The following is a 20,916-nucleotide window of genomic DNA, read 5'->3' on the forward strand; positions in this document are numbered from 1 at the left end:
ACATCGTTCGGTCGAATCCTCCGGACGAAGCGCGTAATTCTCTGCGGTTGGTCGCGGCTGCGATTTGCGGGAGTAAAAACGCGAGATCGGTGCACGGAAAAATTTTTTTCACCCGTATCGATCGGTGGTCCGAATACGAGGGAATACAGTTAGGCCCAGAGGCCTTCGTCTCGGTCAATTTGCCACCGTGTAATCCGCTAGTCTGTGAAAAATGGGCCTGGGAATTTTGATGGCTTGATACCCGTTGTCTCGGGTCAAATCGAACCGAAAAGGGGATTAGGTGCATCGCTCGCTTCGCGTCGTTATTCATCGGCCCGCTGCATCCATAGGGATAGACGGTGCTCGGCTCGAATGGGTGCGTGAGCCATTCGAACGCTGCGCAGCGGAAAAAACGGCGCCGTAGATCAGGCAACGGCAACTGAGCGCGAAGCCTGCGAGAGATTCATCTGGAACGCGGCAGAGCCGAGCACCTGTGACTACCACGGGACCGTGATACTCGCCGGGAGAAGGCCTCCAGGGCCAATTTTTATTTCTGCCTCGCGTGACCAGGAGACCGAGAGCTAAACGCTTCGCTTTAACTCCCTGCACTCGATACTCACCTTTCTCAGCTCTAACCACGCCTATGGTCCTCGATTTACACGAGCACGAAATCCGAACGGCTACCAAAAGCCTTTGGTGTAATAAAGAGGCCCTTGCGAAGGGAGCTCGTGCTTAATACATCGTGCACACATTTTTCGATGCAGCCGAAGCTAGCAGCCAGAGTTAGCAGCCGGCCCTGTCAAACTTGTTGGCAATAGAAAAATGCGGTTCGGTTTCGTCCTCGTAATTCTATAAAAGTATCGAGGGTTCGAGGTGTTGCGAAAAATTCTGATTTTTCGACTTCGTTACCTTGTTGAATGAATATTAAAACGTTTCGCTGCTAGATTCAGCCTCGGCATTTTTGGGGCATCATAGTCCAGGGATAATGTGACCGTGAGGGCAAAACCTCCACGAAACTCTACGAGCGCATTGTACTCTACAGGATCTTCCGCGTTTTTGCCATCATTCCTGGGACGATCAGCGATCTGAACAAACCTGTCGAAATGATGATTACAGGAACGAGTAAAACCAGAGACAGTCAGTCCCGACCCCCTGGGACAAGCGCATATTGTCGATTCGTGTGCTTCTGCTTACAGAGTTTGCGGGGTCTCGCACGGCCCGGAGAAATCTCAGCAATGGTCGCTCGAGGGCTAACAACCTCCACCTGATGCTCGGAGGTATGGGTAGGCAGGTAGGTAATTGGATGCCGTCAAAGAAATCTCGCAGCCCGTGAGTCTGTCCGCACAGTGGCCTCTGCGGTGGCTCGTATCGCAGCTCGAACAAACTTTGCCTGCGCGTCAACAATTCCCCGTTGTTTAAAAGTCCCTTATCTCCTCACGGATCGAGGGTATCGGAATTCGAACCCCCTGAAGAGGTGCGAAAGTACGAAAAATTTCTCACACGAGTAATTGATTCGCTATTACAGAGACAAAAAAAAATTCGTCGCATCGTAGCAATGATCGAAGAAAGGGATATTTCGTCACGTCTCTAAAATCGCTTTTTTTCCCCACCATCTGACGAATTCATTTTGCCAGCCTCGTTAGAAAGTTGCGGTCGAATTTGAAGGGTTCAGATTCCGACACGTCGAGTATGCGTTTGTACATTGTACGCACTGTGTACAGTTCAATTCCCGTCGTTCCCTCTCTCTCTCTCTCTCTCTCCGTCTATCTCTATCTCCCTCCGTTTCTCTTTCTCTCTACCTTCCCGCATTGTTTCGCGTATCGTATGTCTCCTCGCCGACAGTTCGAGGTTTCAGAAACCGATCGATCGATCGATTCCCGCCTGTATACCTACCCGTATAATACGGTCGTGTGTTGTACAGCTACAACGCAAGCAACGTCCTCGCGTCTCCGAGGATCTCCGTCAGATTTCTATTACTGCAAATGATTTTTCTATTCTATTTATCATTTCTGCACCGTGCCTGCACTCTCGCAGTGGCAGCAACCAGTTTACAAGATAGCTTTAATTACCGCGCGTACATCACTCGCCTGCGATATACCTACGTACCTACCTTATACCCGTCTGCCTACTTACCTTCGTAATCAGCACTGGATAACCTTTTGCCGCGAATGATCCTCCGCTGGGATTCTTCGATTAACAGTAAATCTTGGCCAGGGTGACACGCGCTGCGGGAGAGAAGCTGCAGGTTCCGCAACGGGTCTGTCAAGGCGAACGACGCGGCGCGGTGTTGGGATTGAAGAATATTGAAGAATAATCATTGTGTCCCAGAGCGCCGATCCGCGGCCTTTCCAGCTCACACAGCCTCCCCCTCCTTGCGTAACGCAGGATTTCAAGAGACGATCTCGAACTACGGGCCTGCGTACTCGATCCGCCATGAATAAAGGAACGCAATGCGTACGTACTACACGTATACCTGCTATGAACGATTGCGCCGTGAGGCCGGCGATGCAGAAGCCGTTAAATATTAATGCAAGCCTTCCTCGCGGGATTCCGAGAAACGGAACCGGGAAATGGATATATAGGAGTTGGATCTCGAGGTTATACAACGCAATCGTCAGCGGCGAGCTCTGACGAAACAATGGGCTACGAGCCCAGCCGTTAATTGGACTTGACAAACGGACAGACGATCCTTTCTTCGCAGGGAACAGACGCGCCTCTCTTGTGTTCCGTGCCCACCTCTGCATCCGATCGGCTAAAAGAAAAGGAACCGTTCTCCAGGGCCGATTGCGCCGTCTGAAATTCGATGAAAAAAGGGTCGGAATATTGAATTGAAAAACGAAAAGCTCGCGTATCAAGCACGCCGAGGCATGGCGGCTGAAACTCCGCCTTCGGCTCACCGCGAGAAAGATTTTTTAATTATTTTGGTAATTTGTGGTCAATTCCTGTGGCTAGATATCTAAGCTGCAGTCTTTTCTGACGGGGGTCGATCGGGTAGCAGCAGGAACACGTAAGTATAGGCTCGCTTTTAACGGCGAGAGATATATGGGCTGCGGTACCGGACCCATCGCATCGGGTCTCTTACGAGCCTCGCACAGTTTGCTCACGACGATCGTTCGCGTCGCGTATAAGACGCGTACCTGGGTCCGTCTGGGTCTGTGTGCGTGGCGTACGTAGCGGAGATACGAGAACCGGGTGTATACAACCGCCTATGGTATAAAATTAAATGCTATTCGGCAGGCCTATTCCGTTTCGGGCAGGTAGCGGCCACCGGTAATTACTACCTAGGATATAACTTAGGAGCTGGTCCAGAGGAAGATGAAAGGCGAGACCCACGGATTTTCAAAACTGAAACCGAAACTTCGATAGACCCGATATAGCTCCGGCCCTCCCCCTTCGGCTCCCCGTGAGAACCCTCAATGCACACAGCATCGATTATTTACGAGTCACTTGTTCTCCGTTCGGATTCTTAACCCTACGCCACGGATACAACGTACCTCGCATCACGGCCGCACATGATACTCACAAATTATACACTCTTCATCTGTACGCGTCGCCTCGCCACGCCAAAGTCGTATATTTTTTTTCCCGGGAACAGAATACATCGATTTGTCTCGCGACCAGGAAATCTAGACTCTGACACTTGTTCACAATCACCGGTAGAAAACTTTGTCCACCGCACTTGTACGTGTACTTGAGTTGCGTTTCGTCGTCTGAAAAGTCTCACCCCGTTGAATGGCGCGTAAATAAATTCGCTACTTCGGCCATCAGCTCGTACGATCTACTGGGAAACCGTCCGTCTCAAATCTTAAACAGATTTCGATGATTGTGTTATTTCAATCTCACTACCGTCCCGGGAAAGAGATCTTGAGTAAAGCTCGATTCGTGGCACTGGAATTAAAATTCAGTGACAAAACGCGCGTGTTGTTCCTTAATATTACAAGATGCGCCTGTTCCTGAAAGTAAAATCGAGAAGGCGCGGTCGTTTTGCCGAAAAATAATAATAATTATAATAATAATAATAATAAGAAACCATTCCCCCGTGTGTTTGTCCAGCAATTTTCTCGCGTCTTCTCATTTGAATGGACTTGACCAAATATATTCTTCCTCTTATTATTCATCTTCTTCTGATGACACTGCACGCACCGGTGCTGAGACCCTCTCGTCGTCCAAGCTTGGACACTCGGTTCTCGCTTTTTCACGAAACAAAAATATTTGTATGAAAGAAGTATTGTGTTTACATTAAGCATGCAGTTGCGCCACACGTCAACGTCACGGAGCGTTAAGATCTTTGACGTTCGAGTCGGTGGGTGTGTGAACCCGTTTAAACAAATCATTGCGCGCGTATCTGTTCCTGCGCTCGCATTTACGTTCGAAACATCCGATCTAATACACCTAGTCTGTATGGCGTAAGTATGTGCAAATTCCGTGCGTGAAGTTTCGACTCTCCTCTTTCTCGATCCTCGTGCGATATCGTTACACCAGCTCACCACCGTTAACCGAAGGTGATATTCGGTTGAACTCGGATTACGAAACGTCTAGTATTCCCCATCCCGCGTTCGTGTCCGCTGTCAATGATCGTTCGAAGTTGTCGAGGCAGACCGAGCATGATCGGTGTCGTTAATTGCTCCTCAATTAGGGGATAAATCGATTCTCCGGATCGTTGAACCCGCCCGGCCGGATCTTCATTAATTTCAGCCGATTTCGCGCGCTGTAATAACCGGCAATGAAGTAGAGGACGAGGAAGAGAAGATGCTGGACTCCAGGGATCCCGAAGAGGAGGAAGACCACGCCGCGCACACTGAGACTATACCTATCCTGTACAACGTAACACGCAACGCGGAGCCGGGAGAGCCTGGCAGGTACGGCTCGCTGCACCTTGGCTATGCGGAAAGGAAGGCTCTCCGGCTCTTCTCCTCGACTTACACCATCGCGCCAGGAACGGGTGAACAAGGCGTATACAAGGGGGGCACAGGTACGCGAGGGGCGCCGCTGTGCAACAGGTACATAAATAACGGCTGGCTTTGTAATATACCACGAGTCGCGGCTGCCTCGAGTGCATGTGTGCGCTTCGGCGCTAAACTTACCGGGTGACGCGAGGAAGCGGTGCCGTCGCGGACGACGTCGTTGGGCGTTTCTCCTCGGCCGCAACCTCGACAACGAGAGCGTCGTTCCCCGCTGCGCCGCCTATCGTGCATCGCTCGCACCCCGCGTGCCAATTATTCGCTGTCAGTCGGTCACGCGATATCTCATGCGCGCGAATTGGGAATTACGTGCGTTGAACACGTTCCTTGACACCCGTCAGAACGGGGAAAGAAATCGTTTGACGGGCCGAGACGCGAATGTTTATAATAAAATGGCCGACCGTGACTCGGTGGTCGGTCGGGATTTCGAAGGAAATGAGACAAGGAGAAGAGGAGGAGGAGAGGGAGAAAAAAGAACGGTGATTTCTAATGATAATTACCAGAACCACGCCCTCGCTCAAAAATTCTCATCGTATTCGGGCAGCGTTCTCCTATTTCACCGTTTCTTTGTAATTTACAAACGTTACCACCACGCATACGACTGATGCATGCGACCCAAGGTCGAGGGCAACCAACGCGCTTGGGATTCAACGATAATTAATGAACGGTGAAACGCTGATACGTCCGCGCGTCTATTCCGCGTAAAGTATGCGGCTCGCGGGGCAATCAGGGCCGTTCGCAAGACCTCTTCGGTAAAATCTGCAGACACCCGCTACGTAAAGCGTTTACTACAGCGGCGTGCTGCAGATACCGCGTATTACTACATATGTAGGTACACGTACGTACGTATATTCGTTCATGTGATGCGGAGGTGAAATATATTGTGGAAACTAAAAGCCGTGCAGCGGCAGACGGGAGGACGCTCCTCGGCCGCCTCGGTGCACTTTCTACAGTACCGGTTATATCGCGGGGAACAAAAAGAGAAAGAATATCGAGGAGGGAAAAATTCGCCTCACGCTGTATATACAGTCTATATTCTATTAGCCTATACACGGTACCGCGCATCGTGCTGCAGACGCTTCTATGCCTTTCGTTACGTCTATGTAGCGCGATGCGCAAACGGACACGGAGCGCTACGCTCGCGGCACGTACGAGTTCTGCACATAGCGCACAACCGCGACTGAACCCCATTAGCATAAAGGAGAACGAAAATTACTCCGATGGATTGCGCAAATTGGCGATTTCTTTTCACCGTGCACATGTGTTCGACGGAACGATCTGCGCCACGAAAGAATTTTTTGTTAGAAACAGTCGTGTTACGGTTATACACTTCGTAATTAACCCGTCCAGGTTACTCCAAATCCTTTCATTATACCTACATTCACGTATCAGATACACGCTGGAAGAGATTACGTGGTTGGAATTTCTGTAAACATGTTACGCGAAAGTATGAATCAATTTCTTCAACACTCGATCAAATTGTTTTCACTCCAATTCTCGACGGTCAGGAGGTATAGTAGAAGAATCTTGTCCATAGCCACTATAAGCCATCGACCAAAGTCTTTTTGGGTCTCTGCTGTCACAATGTTGAAGATTATGAATTTGAAATTGTGCATGCAAAATGTTACATGTTCAAATGTACGGATCGTTCATTCTTGATAAAACTGAAGCTACTTGAGTGATTCGAGATGTCATCTTCAAGTGCGATATCCAAATAACAATATCGAAGCTATTGCTCACAGTGTATCATATTCGCAATCGACGATCTTAAAAAGCTTTTGCACTTGAATAGACTAATTAGTTTACTATTCCGAACATCCGTGATTTGTGAAATCAAATTCGAAATCAGTCACGCAAAAAGCAAAAAGCGCAAACTTTGTTCCACTTTTTTGGCGAAGAGGAGAGGTCTATAAGGAAGTGATGATAAAAATTGGTCCCCCCACCCCCCTTGTGGAAAAGCAGTATAATGATAGTGACGTACGTCTTACGTGTTCGATAGGCGACAACGGCCACCGGATTCTTCGAGGTGCAGATTCTCTCGCTGACGAACAACAGGGGCACCCTGGTCGACGGGAGGTGTTGCGGCGGAGGAACCGATGGCGGCGGTGGCGGCGGCGGCGGCGACAACTGGGGCGGCGGTTATCCGGTCTGCGGAACGCCCTGCACAACCGCATTCTGGCTGTGCCTGAAGGAGTACCAGTCGAACGTGACGGCGATCGGTTCCTGCAGTTTCGGCAACGTCTCTAGTCAAGCTCTGGGCCAGAACACGTTCACCCTAAGCGAGCCAGTCACCCTTCAGCTGCGCTTCACCTTCAGATGGACTGTAAGTATACTCGGAAATGCTAATTACTCTCATTTCTCTCTTCTCGTGTTGTTCTCTGTTCTCTTTCTTCTTTGTTTCTTTTTTTTTTTTACATCTCCTCGACTCGTGCGTATCCCGGGTACCGCGGTAGCTATTTTCCTCTCTACGGACGCGTCCGCTCCGTTGAACTCTGAACTTTGACCCCTTCTCCGACTGTCGACGGTCCAGACTTTCGCGCCGCTCCGCGACAAGCTCACTGTGTAACCCTCGCGGAAAGACAAGATGCTGCATCATGCGCAACGCATTGCGCCCGTGTAACGCGACTCCGGGAACGTCGACGAACCCATGTTCTAATTGAGGGCTAATTGGGGTTGCTGGACGATGCCACCGTGGCTTTCGCTTAGTTCGAGACGGGAACACGACCGCGATCTGCGCGTTCGGAGTCCCCGTATCAGGAAGGCGATTTTCGTTGCAGTTCGAAGTGGGAACTTCGTATTCATTTATTTATACCGGGAAAAGGCAAGAAAAATTACTCTCGACGAGAAAAGTCGGAGAAGTCGATTTCCGTAAACGACTTGGCCACGTGGGAACTCTCCTGCCGTCCACTGATGCAGACGGAAATTTAAAAACGGGTCGCGGTATCGAACGATGATTAAATCATCGAACGTGTCACCGACTGGTGTAAACAGCGCCTAGCTGAAGCTGGGGAACATGGAATTTATTTTCACATTTACCGTATAGGCAGAGCGTACAAGCGGCGACTGCATATTATAATCCGGAGAGAAAGAAGACCCGTAGAAGATGTCCGAGACCCTGAAGAGACTTGGTTCCGTGGCCGGGGGTTCGGGGAGGCGAGGAGACGGCAGGCAGCGCGCATTAAATATTAAAGTACACATTGAAGATTATTTGAAGAGGTTTTGTGTTTGTATATTTCATAACTCGCCCGCGGTTCCCGAGTGGTCCTGGTACTCCCCTCGGCCCTTTCCACCGGTGCTCGAGGACCGAACTTCGCGGTGTTTATACACGCGAACCCTCAAATTGCTCCGGAGTTCCAAGAGGTCCCGAGGAGGACCGAGACGGACCCCGAAAGGGTCGCTTACTTACGTAGCTCCTCCGCCCCCTCCGCTTCCTCCGCTTCTTGTTCTTACACATATTCCTCCTCGGCCGCTGCTCGCCCAGTTAGCGTCTCACCGTCCGGAGTTAATCAAATTATTAACGCGTCCCGGGCAACAATGATAATAATATGAGAAATATGGAAAGTAAACAGTGCACGCAGCCGTCTGCGCTGACGGAGAAGAGAGGTAACCGCGCGCCTTTCAGCTCGCAAGGAACGGTGGCCTACAGACGAGCTTCAGAAGTCCGGGTAGCCTAACCGGTGTTCGGGGGGTGGGATCAACGTCGACGTCGACGTCGGGGCGATAATGACCCGGATGCCTTCCTATCAGTCCTACGCTATTGTGTTCTACACGCATGCCGCGAGTGTCGGTTTTGTTCAGCTGCGCGTTTTCCGCTCCCTGCAGATATCGCCGATGCTCGCGGGCGCGCTGCTCGACGCATCCTTGACTCGGGACCAGCGCGCCGTTCAGAGAAAGAGAGAAAGAGAGAAAGAGGCGAAGCAGAGAAACGAAAACCTCTCCCGAACAAAGATCGCCTTGGCTAATCTCACGATCTGCGCTCCGGCTAATTGGACAAACTTATATGGCCGGCCCGAAATCCCCGATCGGCAGACCAGATCGGGGGTGATCGATGGCTTCCTCGGTGTAGTCGCGCTTATCGCGCTTTCGCGCTACGGAGAAACGAAGAATACTCGCCGATTCGTCCCTCATTGTGACGAAGCGCTCGTGAAGATGAGCTTTTCTTGACGCGATGCGACGGCGTTCGCACCTTGGCCCGAATCGACTACCGCCCCAGAAGCGCAGCAGAGTGCGAAACTCGCGGTCTTGTATTACCAAGAGGTCAACGGCCACGTGATAACCACGAGGCAAACCATAATATAATATACAGCCTAGGCGTCAACGAGCAGGCATTTCATGAATGTGCACTGATGCGTGGCTAATATGGGCGCCGCTGTATCAATGACATGACGTCAGAAGTAGCGGGAAACACGTGGTCGCGGTAAGGTATTACCATTATTATCGTTTAGGGACGGAATCCACTTGCAGCCTAGGCGCGGTGTTCAGGTGTCGATGATTACTCGCAATCGAACTGTGTAACCGTGCATTACACGGCTAGGATATCCGTCGAGGACCCGGCGCGCGACTGCAATCGCGCATCGGCAGCATCAGCATCAGCAGCGCATGGATAACCGATTTACAAAAGGTGCATATAACGCAAACGAGCGCGAGATAGGATACGCATTAGCATAGAGCGGCGCGCGGGACAAGCCGGGCATTGGAGAACGAGTAAGATGAAAAGGAAGGGAGGAAGCGGGGGGGCCCGCGGGCCCCACGGGGACCGTACAGTGACTCAGGAGAGCCAACAGGTGTATGCCTGCATCTCTCTGAAACGTAGCCTGTGCGGTGCTGGGTGTGTTGACTTAATACATGAACGAGGCACGCACCCGCGTCTGGTGGATATGACTGCGGGTATACCTGCGTGCATACACGCATGTGTAGGTGTATACACCTGTGTGACGACGTATGTAAATTGAGGTAGAATGTCGCTTTGGTTTGGGCAATATCCAGCCTCGACGTGTGTGTGAACCAGCCTCGCGGACCGCATACCAAAGACTTTTTAGTCAGCTCTCGTCGGCCCTCCTGGTCCCTCGGTTTCGTCCTCCTCGGATCCCTCGCGATGCGATGCGCTGCGCAGTGTTGCACCGGAGTCTCGGCAGCTCATCGTCTAGGTATATATTTAACACATGGACGGAATGTCGCTTCTTACGCTCCTGCGCTTCAGGTATGGTCCCCCACAGCCGGTTACCTACCTACCTACTCCATCGGCCGCCCACCTCACTCCTCGGCGCAGCATCGCGGGATCCTCTTTGACCGAAGGAATCTTCTTTCATTGAAGGCAACGGAAAAAGAGCAGAGGAACACTCGTCGAAATCATTAATTACCGGCAAATACTGCGACCGGGTGGCCGGCCGAGATCGAAATCTTGAGGAGAATAAATCAGGATCGAGTAATCGCGAAATACGTTACATTTCGCGCGTCCGACTTGTACCCTCGTACTTTTATCGTTTACAGCTTCGTTCAGTTGTGAGCCATTAGATGTTTTTCTTCGGTTTTCGGTTAGGTATTTTAAAGGTCACAAATTAACGATATTCTCGATCGATGTATTATACCAATTTAAAGTCAATATTTCTGGCACGTACGTGTGTATGTACTTATACCTGCGTCATTCGACGAAAAAAACGATGAAATTGTCGAAACCATTTCTCCAAGAACATCTTGTTGGTATTGATCGTTTTACAATACTCAAAGAACGATCTATGCTTGATTTCCTTCTCATCACGCGCTGTGGTGAATTTGAATTTTTCTTAAAACTCAGTTGAGGAATAAAGTCGATTCCATTAGCGGTGATAAAAAAAAACACACACACACACACACACACACACACACACTCGAGTAACAAAAAAATAAAACGCCAGTATGCCTACGCGATGTGTTCGACGAGGAATAATATTAACGAATCGAGAGAGTGCGAGTGAGTGTGCAGGCGAGGGAGTGTAGAGTGCCTGTAAAGGCGTAAACTTGAAAAGAGGAATTAAGTCCACAACCACATTGAAGGCGAGCAGAGAACCCGCGTCAATCAAACCAGTGTACGCATGCCCAACTGTAATAAATATAATTAATAGGAAGCACTTAGTGGGCGGATGGAAAAAAGAGAAAAGATGAGGAAAAAAAAAAGAAACAAGACACAAGAGGCAAAAAAAAAAAAAATGAAAAATAAATAAAAAACGAAAGAAAGAAAAATTCGGCTCCCGATCATCGTAGAGGATATGAACGACCATGTAAATATCCATCTTGCACCGGTCGATCTGACCGACAAAACCCTTCCATCGAAAGTCAATCCTCAAGGACAAACGTGCTTAGATTTTCTCGCCTCATGCACCACCGATACCAAAACTGACGCCCATTGTGCATTGACAGACGCGGCATAGCTACCGCATTGCGTTTCGAAGCACAGTGCACCGCGTACCCACGCCCACATGTTGAAGCCAACTCGAATACCTTCGCAGCACGAAGCGACAGCGTTACCTACGCGCTTACGGTGAACCACGCGTCCTTTCGGCGAAACATCGGACATGTCGAATGACACGTGAGATGACTGAACCTCTGTCTCAGAGGCTTGTAGCATTGCTTGGAGGAATCACAGCCATGTGTGAACGCGACTTGTACCGAAGACCTAGAAATTTAAATTGGACCGACGAACGAGTCGATACTTTACTGAAAACCGGTCCGTGGAACCGTCGTCAGTATTGCTGATGATCGATACACCGAATAGCCTGAGACTTTGAGGTATCTATAGAATCGCTTTGAATGACCGAACATGAAAATTTTCTTCATTCGTCAAAGTCCATACGGGTAGATAGGAGAAAATTTTAACAACGGCTCCACGAACCGCATGGATCACGGCTGAAAACATTACCTGCGCTTAGAAGAGGAAGAAAGAGAGAAAAAATCAAACCGAATCTAGTTTTCACGGTGTTCGGTCTGAGTAATGAGGTGTATCCCAGAGGCTGAGGTACCAAAAAAGCAATTTACATCCACGACATAATTTCGTTATTGCGCGACTACGAAAGGCCATAACTAGGGCTGTAAAACGGGATGACTTCGTTTTATCGATTCCGCCATCCCACCATCCCGGCTACATCGTTACAATTTCTTGTCGCGCATGCGATAGTCCCGCTTTACTCCGTTATATCGAGGCCGATACCACGCGATTGAGGAAGAACAAGAACGTTTTTACCAGTGACCACGACCGTGTAACGGCGGCTCTCTTGTATCGCTCAGAGTCGTTGCATGAAAATATTTTGAGCAACCGCATTTGAGACCGGAAGCCAGTTTTTTCACCGCCGCATAGAATAAGACAACCCTTTTTAAGGGCCGTCCCGAAGGGAACTTTGGAACACAGCTTGATCCTTTGTCCGAATTGCTCGCCGTAATTTGGTCTCTCGAGGCACTCGAGGATCTCAGCTGGAAGCCTTTATACGTCACGTTAAATAACCTAGCCCAACAGAATCCAACCTCACCCGGGTATATCTGGCCGGTCGACTCAGCGGCTAATCCGAAAGCTCTGAAAGCAAAGTGGTCGATTTGGTTGAAACGCAGGCTTCGCAGCGTCCGGACACCCGATGATAAGAGCCTCGCATTGCCGTAACCCAGTGAACAATTAATGCTGTCCTCTAGTTGCCGGGGCTAATTAACGCTTCGAGGTCCTCCTGGCCGGCCAGACGCTCGGCGTCTCTGGGAAACAAAAAGCATCCCTGCAGGTTAGGGGAACCTGGGTTCAATCGTGAAGTCGCGCTGGCAGCGATTCTCCAAGGGATGGATTCGAACGCGTGTGCATATTATTTAAGTTTCGACAAGGTGTGCATAAGAAAGAGAGAGAGAGAGAGAGTGAGAGAGAGAGAGAGAGACGGACAGAAGGAGAGCAGCGAAAGAGAGGAAGAGGGAGAAAACGACGATGAGCATCAAAGTGGCGGGCGTGGGAAAGAAGGCATCGAGCGAGCCACCAATTAACACCAATTAGCGTTCATATACTCTAGGTACCCCCGCCGAATGAACTTCACGTTTACCATCCTGCGCACACCATGCGCGAGCACTCCCGGAGCACCGTAACGTACGGGACCGTCGTTCATGCGATGGACGAATGTATCATCCATTGTGTGTCGCGCACACGCAGGCCTGCTTAGTAATATCTAATTAATAGGAGTGGGCGATTCATACGTGGACGTCAGAGCCGAGGAGGAGCTCACCGCGTTCATTACCTAGCCGAGGTGATCGGTTAGCTGCCCCGAGTTAGGATCGCGCGGTGCGCCTACGAGGATATCCGAAGCGTATCGGGACTCGCGAAAACAGTTGCCAGGGTATCATCTCAGCCCGTGATTGCGACTACCGGTGATTGATAATCTCTATAGATTACCGGTGTTTTCGTTAGCGATGACCGTTGGAGGATCCTCAGCTGCCATCTTTGCCGCTTTCTACATTGGCCCGCGCGTTAGAGAGAGAGAGAGAGATGGAGAGCGAGAGAGAAGAGAGCCGGAGAGAGCCGGTCGCGTTGCATGATTGGAATTCATTTATTACATTAGGCAGCCGTCACTCACGTCTGCTGGATGGATCGGTTGGATTGGTGGTTTCAATCAGGTTCTCTCAACTACGTCGAGCGTGCGGAGTGCGGACGCAACAGTGTCCACGCACTCACTAACTAGGCGCACAGATGACCGTAGCGATAAGCCAATGGCCATCAGGAACCCTTTTAAATCATAATTTTGAACATCTCGGGCGTACCGAATGCCCCTAATCCGTTTGCCTGGTCACGTATCCTCGCGCGCAGCTATTTCGCCATAACAAGTAGGCACAGTGGGTACACACGCGTGTATCAAGATATAGGTAGATTCGCGAGAGAGTCGAGGCTGGGAACCGCGAGGCGAGTCTTAAAATCCAAACACCGCAGCGGTCTCTTATGCTACTTCACGTGATCGCCGTATTTACTGTTACACGCTATCCACGGAGAGCGTTACACCGGTCGCGAGGAATAAATAAAAAATAAAAAAAGAAATCACCGCATGGTCGAGTGTGATAAAACTCCGGAAACAGCCGTTTCGTATCTCTATTTTACACTCCTCAATGTGTGCTTTCAGAGACAATTCACGCTGATCCTTCAGGCGAGAGACGAGGCTACTTTGGGCGTGATAGAGGAGGCTAGCTACAGCGGCCTCGTCCTCCCTGGACCGGCGTGGCACACCCTGAACCATCAGGGTAGAAACGCTCATCTGGCTTACAGGGTGCGAGTCCAGTGCGCCGAGCATTACTACAACGCGACGTGCACGAAGCTTTGCAGGCCGAGGGACGACAAGTTTGGGCATTACACTTGCGACGACAACGGCGACAAGGTTTGCATCCACGGATGGAAAGGCGCCAACTGCGAAACCGGTAAGTCCGACTGTCAGTCAGCCGACGCTCTGCGTAACTATACCTTGTACTTCCTCTACGGCTCAATTTCATTGCACGTCTTGATTACCGCGGGACAGGTTGTTAATTGTTCGACCTGTATCAAATCCCGATTGCGGGCTCCGCCGCCGCCAATGAAGGATGTGGAAGCATAGGATGTTTTATTGATCGCGGTTTGTACCGTCTCGGTGAAAGTTGCATGCACTCGAGGAGTCTCTGCCTTTCTTGTCAGCGTATAATAGATATATACACGTGATGATGATAAAACTTGTTTGTATATACACATCGCGTGTTGCGCCGTGTGTACGTACGTACTCGGTATTGTATACATATGTACGTTGCTGATATATTATCTTGAACCGTCTTCCTTAATGGATGACGGCTAGACGCTTGTCATACGATGATACAAAGATAGCCACGATCACGCCAGATCTCGTCATACAATAGAGTACTCGTTAATTCAACAGCTCTCTCTTTGCCGGCTAATCGTTACTTCCGCCTTCGCGTTTAATATCCAACGATGATGCACCAACACGTACACTGACATGTATTTACAGGCCTTCGGCCTCCTCTCAATTTCCATGCGCCTTGAATTTACTTCTTCCGTCATTTCCTCATTGATTATATCAAGATTACACTTTGCCGTTATTTTCCTTCCTCCCCTTCTTCCTTCCTCGCTATACAAACCACTCCTTCCTCCAATCAGCATCGTCTAACATGCACGTCTGATTACAGCGGTTTGCAAAGAGGGCTGTCATCCGGTCCACGGGCATTGTGACGTCAGCGGTGAGTGCAACTGCCGCCCGGGATGGCGGGGCGAGTATTGCGACCAGTGCACCCCGTACCCTGGCTGCAAGCACGGCTACTGCAACGGATCGAGTTGGCAGTGCATCTGCGACACGAACTGGGGTGGAATTCTCTGCGACCAGGACTTGAACTACTGCGGTACCCACGAGCCTTGCCAGAACGGCGGCACGTGCGAAAACACAGCTCCAGACCAGTACCGATGCACGTGTCCGGACGGGTTTTCGGGACCGACGTGCGAGAAGGTGGACAACCCGTGCGCCTCGAATCCTTGCCTGAACGCGGCGACGTGTCGAGAGTCGGGGGAGACGGCGCACTGCGAATGTATGCCAGGGTACACCGGACCCTACTGCGGTACCGACATCGACGAGTGCGCTTCCCAGCCGTGCCAGAACGGAGGGACCTGCGTCGACGGGAAGAACGAGTTCGTATGCAACTGCCCATCGGCCTGGCAAGGGACGCTGTGTCAGTTCGACGTCGACGAATGCTCCCTGAAGGAGTCGCCCTGCAAGAACTCGGTGACCTGCGTCAACCTGGCCGGGGATTACAGGTGCCGATGTCAGAGCGGGTTCACGGGGAAGAACTGCACGCGGAACATTAACGACTGCGTAGGCCAGTGCCAGCACGGTGCTCTGTGCATCGACCTCGTCAACGACTATCACTGCTCGTGCACACCTGGGTACTCGGGGAAGGACTGCGAGGTCGACATCGACGACTGCGCCTCGCAGCCCTGCCAAAACGGCGGCGAGTGTCGCGACCTCGTCAACTCCTACGAGTGCGTATGCCCAGTTGGGTTCACCGGCTATCAGTGCGAGATCGATCGCGATCATTGCAGCCCAAACCCGTGCAGGAACTCCGCACCCTGCTTCAACACCCAGGCCGACTACTACTGCCACTGCCCGGAACGATGGCAGGGCAAAAACTGCTCCGAACCAGCATCTCACAATCCCGACTTCAGTTTCATCGACGACGATCTTGGATGCGGAAGCGAGGGGGCGCCCTGCGGCGGCCGCGGGAAATGCAGCGGAGGAAGGTGCACGTGTGATCCCGGATACACCGGGCTTCATTGTCACGAAAATATCAACGACTGCAGAGGGAATCCTTGCCTGAATGGCAGCACCTGCGTTGACCTTATCAATTCGTTTCAGTGCATATGCAGGGAGGGATGGACCGGTGATCTATGCGACCAAGGTGCGTTTTATTTTTATCTTTTGTCCTCACATTTGGGTAGCGGTAAAATGCAATGTATCGTCGTGTTGCATTAGTGCGGGTGGAATTCCACCAATTGACGACTGAACATGGTGCGGTGGTATATTTGGCTGCTTCGGCGTCCGATCCATTGTTAATGAACCGTGATTCATGGACCGTGGTAACTACCTACCTGTAATTATCTTCGATTGACCGAGGTTTTCACATTTACAGATGTCGACGAGTGCGCAACCGCACCTTGTCGAAACAACGGTACCTGCATGGACGGTCTCGCCGACTTCACGTGCACGTGTCGCGGCGGCTGGAAGGGCAAGACGTGCGCGTTGCGGGGCGGTCACTGCGAGCCCGGGACCTGCAGACACGGCGGTACGTGTCAAGACCGGGGTGACGGATTCACCTGCCACTGTCCCCCGGGCTGGGAGGGTGCGGCCTGTCACATAGCGGCGCCAGCCTGCGCCAGCGACCCCTGCGAGAACGGGGCGACCTGCGTGAACACGGCGGACGGCGGGTACCGATGCGTCTGCAGAGAGGGTTTCGAGGGTCCGAACTGCAGGAGGGACATCGACAACTGTCAGCCCCTCCCGTGCCAGAACGGGGGTCGATGCGTCGACGGCGTGAATTGGTTCAGGTGCGAATGCGCCCCGGGTTTCACCGGCCCCGATTGTAGGATAAACGTCAACGAGTGCGCGAGCGACCCCTGCGTCGGCGGGGCGACGTGCATCGACGGTATCGCGAGCTACTCCTGCGTCTGTCCCCCCGGGAGAACCGGCGTCCAGTGCGAGGCGCGGACCCCCGGGGGACCGGGCTGCGTCGCCGCCAGTTGGGACGATTATTGTAACCTCTGCGAGTGCACGAACGGGAAGAATCAGTGCAGCAACGTCTGGTGCGGGCCTGGAAGCTGTCTGAATGGCACGTCGTGCCTGGCTCACGAAGTCTGCGTACCCTCGCCCGGCGAAAGTTGTCTGGCACCGCCGTGCCCGGCTTGGGGCGAGTGCCGCCCGGTCGAAAGCGGGCGAAGGGTCGGCCCCCCAGCCCTTCCGGCGCCCCCCTCCTGCTGGCCAGGCCAAGCGACCCCCGGTCCAACCTGCTCGAAACTGACCATCCTTCTGCGAAGAGACACTCTGGTGATCGGGACTTCGGTGGAGCTTCTCTGCCGCAGGCTGAGGCGACTGCTCGCCGACCCTCGACGACCCCAATCCGTCGTCCTTCTCTGCGACCTGAAACCTGGCGACAACGACACCGTCGAGGTGACGATATTCTCCGAGGCAGCATCGGCCGCGGCCAGGGACCTCGGCGAGGCCTTGAGCAGGCCAGTGAGCAGGCAGGTCGCCCTGGCTTCCGTCCTCGAAGTCAAGGTCGAAACAGCCACGCTCAGCGAGCCGAACACCGCGAACTCTGGGGGTGGTGGATACCTTGCTGTCCTGGGGGGCGCCCTGGCGACGATTCTCCTCCTCGCCGCTCTCGGGGGCGTCTGGTACATCCGTTCGATTCGACACAGATCCGGAATCACGGCGACGACGAGCAGCGAGACTTCGCTTCACCGGCACCGGAGCGACCTTGATGAAAAATCGAACAATCTTCAGAACGAGGAGAATCTCAGGAGGTACGCGAACCCACTCAAGGACCAGGACTCCGTTGAGCCGCGCGTCTCCGTTGTAAGGCCCCTGTCGGGCGCCTCGCTCGGGGCCTTGGGCCCCACCGAGGAGAGTCTCGAGATGGTCTCGGAGGAGGGTCGACACCGATTGCCGCCCCTCTACAAACCCCCCAGCGCCGAGACGAGGAACAACACGGCGACCTTCAGCTACGAGGAAGGACTCCACAAGCCGTACACGAAACCGCGGCTTCAGGAACCCTCTTACCCTCTTCAGCAGCCTGGGACCAGCCAGGCGGGACCTCACCAGGTGCTGACGGTCCATGTTTAACGGTCCCTGAGGTCTGGTCCACCTCGGGTGGAGGTTTCGTAGGTACTTCTGAGATGTAACGCGGTTCTCGCGAGATGACGCCCGGCATCGTGCGTCTCTGTGGAATATAGTACGTTTGTCTTTTCGCTTAACCATCCTCCCCCCTTCCCTCCCCCTTCCCCACACACCGTATTTCTTTTTGGGTGGAAAATTTCACTCGAGAGATTCGACATAAATTATGCAAGTTTAGTGTGCTCAGAGAACGCGAGAGTTTGTTTAATACGTCGGCAAGTGTCAACCTAGTCCGCGATCATTATCGGTGACAAATATTATGGGGAAATAAGCAACTAATTTCGGAGGTATAGGCTTAATAATGGTTATGGAGAGACAAGCTGTTTGACGCGTGGGTGTATTAAAGGTATAGTGCCGAAAGATACAGACTGCGGGGCTCGCGTCGTCGTGCTACGACTGTATATTTAATAATATTTACGTATTTACAAATATTCTACGATCGGTGGAGAGATCCCGTTTCATCGAAGGTCCGTAAATTGCCAGTATATACGTCACCTTCTTCTTTTTTTCCTAATCTTCTCCTCCGTTCAACGCTCACCGCCCACATAATTGAAATTTCTTTCCTACGCTGTTACGCATTCATACATTATGCATTTTACACACATACGAGAGTGAATCTTATATCCCTATGCGGTTCTTTCACCTCGGTTTACATGTGCATAGATGTGTTGACGAAAATTTTTAACCCTCCCCTCCGTCGTCCCATTTATTGCTGCAGTTAATTATTTCTCGATACAATTTTACGAGCTTACAAATATGCAATAATCCAGATCTTCGAACAGAACGAATTCATTTACAACGCCTTGTACGATAGAAAAATTGACTTACAAACTAGAAAAACGTGAAAAGGCATAAAATAATCAGTAAAGAAATAAGGGGATTTGGTTTGGCACATAAATCGCTTCGATTCCTTCAGTTGGCAATATTGAATTTAATAACATTTACACACAGTATAATATTCGTAAAATTATCAGTAAATATTTCCTGGGAAAGTAACAGTAGTAATCATAACCATATGGCAATAGCAATAACACTTGTAATAACATTTACTATATAAAGTAATAATATATGTACTATTACAATATTACTAATATTAATATTATTATTATTATTATTTGTAACGGTAATTCAATTATAGTGGTAACAGTTATACGTTGTAGTAATGATAATAATGTTATCTATGACGATTGACGGTTGATAGTGATTAATATAACAGTAAATAGCAATAACAATTATAGTTATAACGTCTGATGAACGATTGTTATCGTTGTACATATGTACATAGCCCGTACTTATTAATTTCGCTAAGCCTGTATTCTCTATCTCCCCCTGTCTCCGTAATATAATATCTATCTCGACTAAATATCGTCTTTCCGAATAGTTGAATGTTTCTTTTTTTTTGTTTTAATTTTATACAGGAATATCTGACAGCTCCAGGTTGTGACACACGCCGACATTACATACAATTATACACAAATATATAAAACACGTATATACATACATATATCTTTATAAATATATACATAAATGATTTTAAAAAAAGACATATATATATAAATACTTGTTACATAAATTTATCTAATAAACGCAGGCTTACGTTCCTTCAGAAGATATTGTGATACTCATAGGGAAAACAATCACTTGTTACGACTTTGCGATTACTTAAAATAGATCGTGATTTATATGGATATTATAATATAGTATGTATAAGGGTTTCACACGTCACGTATATACACTAGTATGCGATGTATCAAATACCTTAAGTGCAATTCAATTAGACAGTGAATCTCCCAGCGAGCGTCCCAGTGAATGCCCCAGTGAATCTCATGAAGACGCTACATATTAATATGTGGTAGAGAAGGTTTTATTTTTTTTAATTTCATTAAAATGATACAATGATTGTAATTTTTGATAAAACTTGATTAGTATACGTCCGTGCATATGCGTATAGTATAGATTTTAAACTTCAATATATACATCCAGTATGTATATATTATACATACGATAGTTGTTAAGAATAAGCTTATATACGCAAGAACAAATTTTATATTAGAATTTTTTTATTTCATAAAGAAAACTATATTATTATTATTATTATTATTATTATTATACGAATAGATAGATCGATATTATATTGTATTATTATTTTTATTTTATTGTAAGGATATTATTATTTTGCGATCAATGGCAATAATTCTTTCCGTATACCGAATGGTCACAGATACATGATCAAGAAATGTAATACCGGAATTATTCATGTCATCTATTAAACGAAAAATGCCCGTGCAACAAATATATATTAATAACGAAACAATTATATGAGTGGAGCTGAAAGATTTAATGCCTTTGGTCAAGATTAATAGATAGACAAAAGAAAAAGCCCAAGCGTCGATTAAAACATCGAGTGTGATTCGAATTCCGAGTTTTAAGTTTCGAACTTTGAGTGAATGAGTGCGTGTAAATAGGCTCCTTCTACCCCACTATAATAAAAATGAAGAAAAATTTTCAATAAAAAGTACAATCGTGAAATACCCGTTAGTTTATTTACAAAATTACATTAATTCCCATCT

The 20,916-nt window shown here is 49.7% G+C and overlaps 1 protein-coding gene across 2 annotated transcripts in view; it reads left to right on the forward strand.

Annotated features, from left to right (window-relative positions):
• Ser (protein serrate) overlaps positions 1-20,875 on the forward strand; it is a 62,871-nt gene extending 41,996 nt beyond the window's left edge. For both annotated transcript variants that reach the window (XM_046614660.2, XM_046614661.2), the window contains 4 exons: positions 6,940-7,263; positions 14,051-14,342; positions 15,096-16,355; positions 16,587-20,875. In XM_046614660.2, the coding sequence (XP_046470616.1) occupies positions 6,940-7,263; positions 14,051-14,342; positions 15,096-16,355; positions 16,587-18,295 (3,585 nt within the window). In that variant the 3' untranslated portion in view covers positions 18,296-20,875. The remainder of the gene's footprint in view (positions 1-6,939; positions 7,264-14,050; positions 14,343-15,095; positions 16,356-16,586) is intronic.
• Positions 20,876-20,916: the final 41 nt, after the last annotated feature.

The sequence above is a fragment of the Neodiprion pinetum genome, chromosome 2 (genome assembly GCF_021155775.2).
Source record: "Neodiprion pinetum isolate iyNeoPine1 chromosome 2, iyNeoPine1.2, whole genome shotgun sequence".
In the NCBI taxonomy this organism is placed as follows: domain Eukaryota; kingdom Metazoa; phylum Arthropoda; class Insecta; order Hymenoptera; family Diprionidae; genus Neodiprion; species Neodiprion pinetum.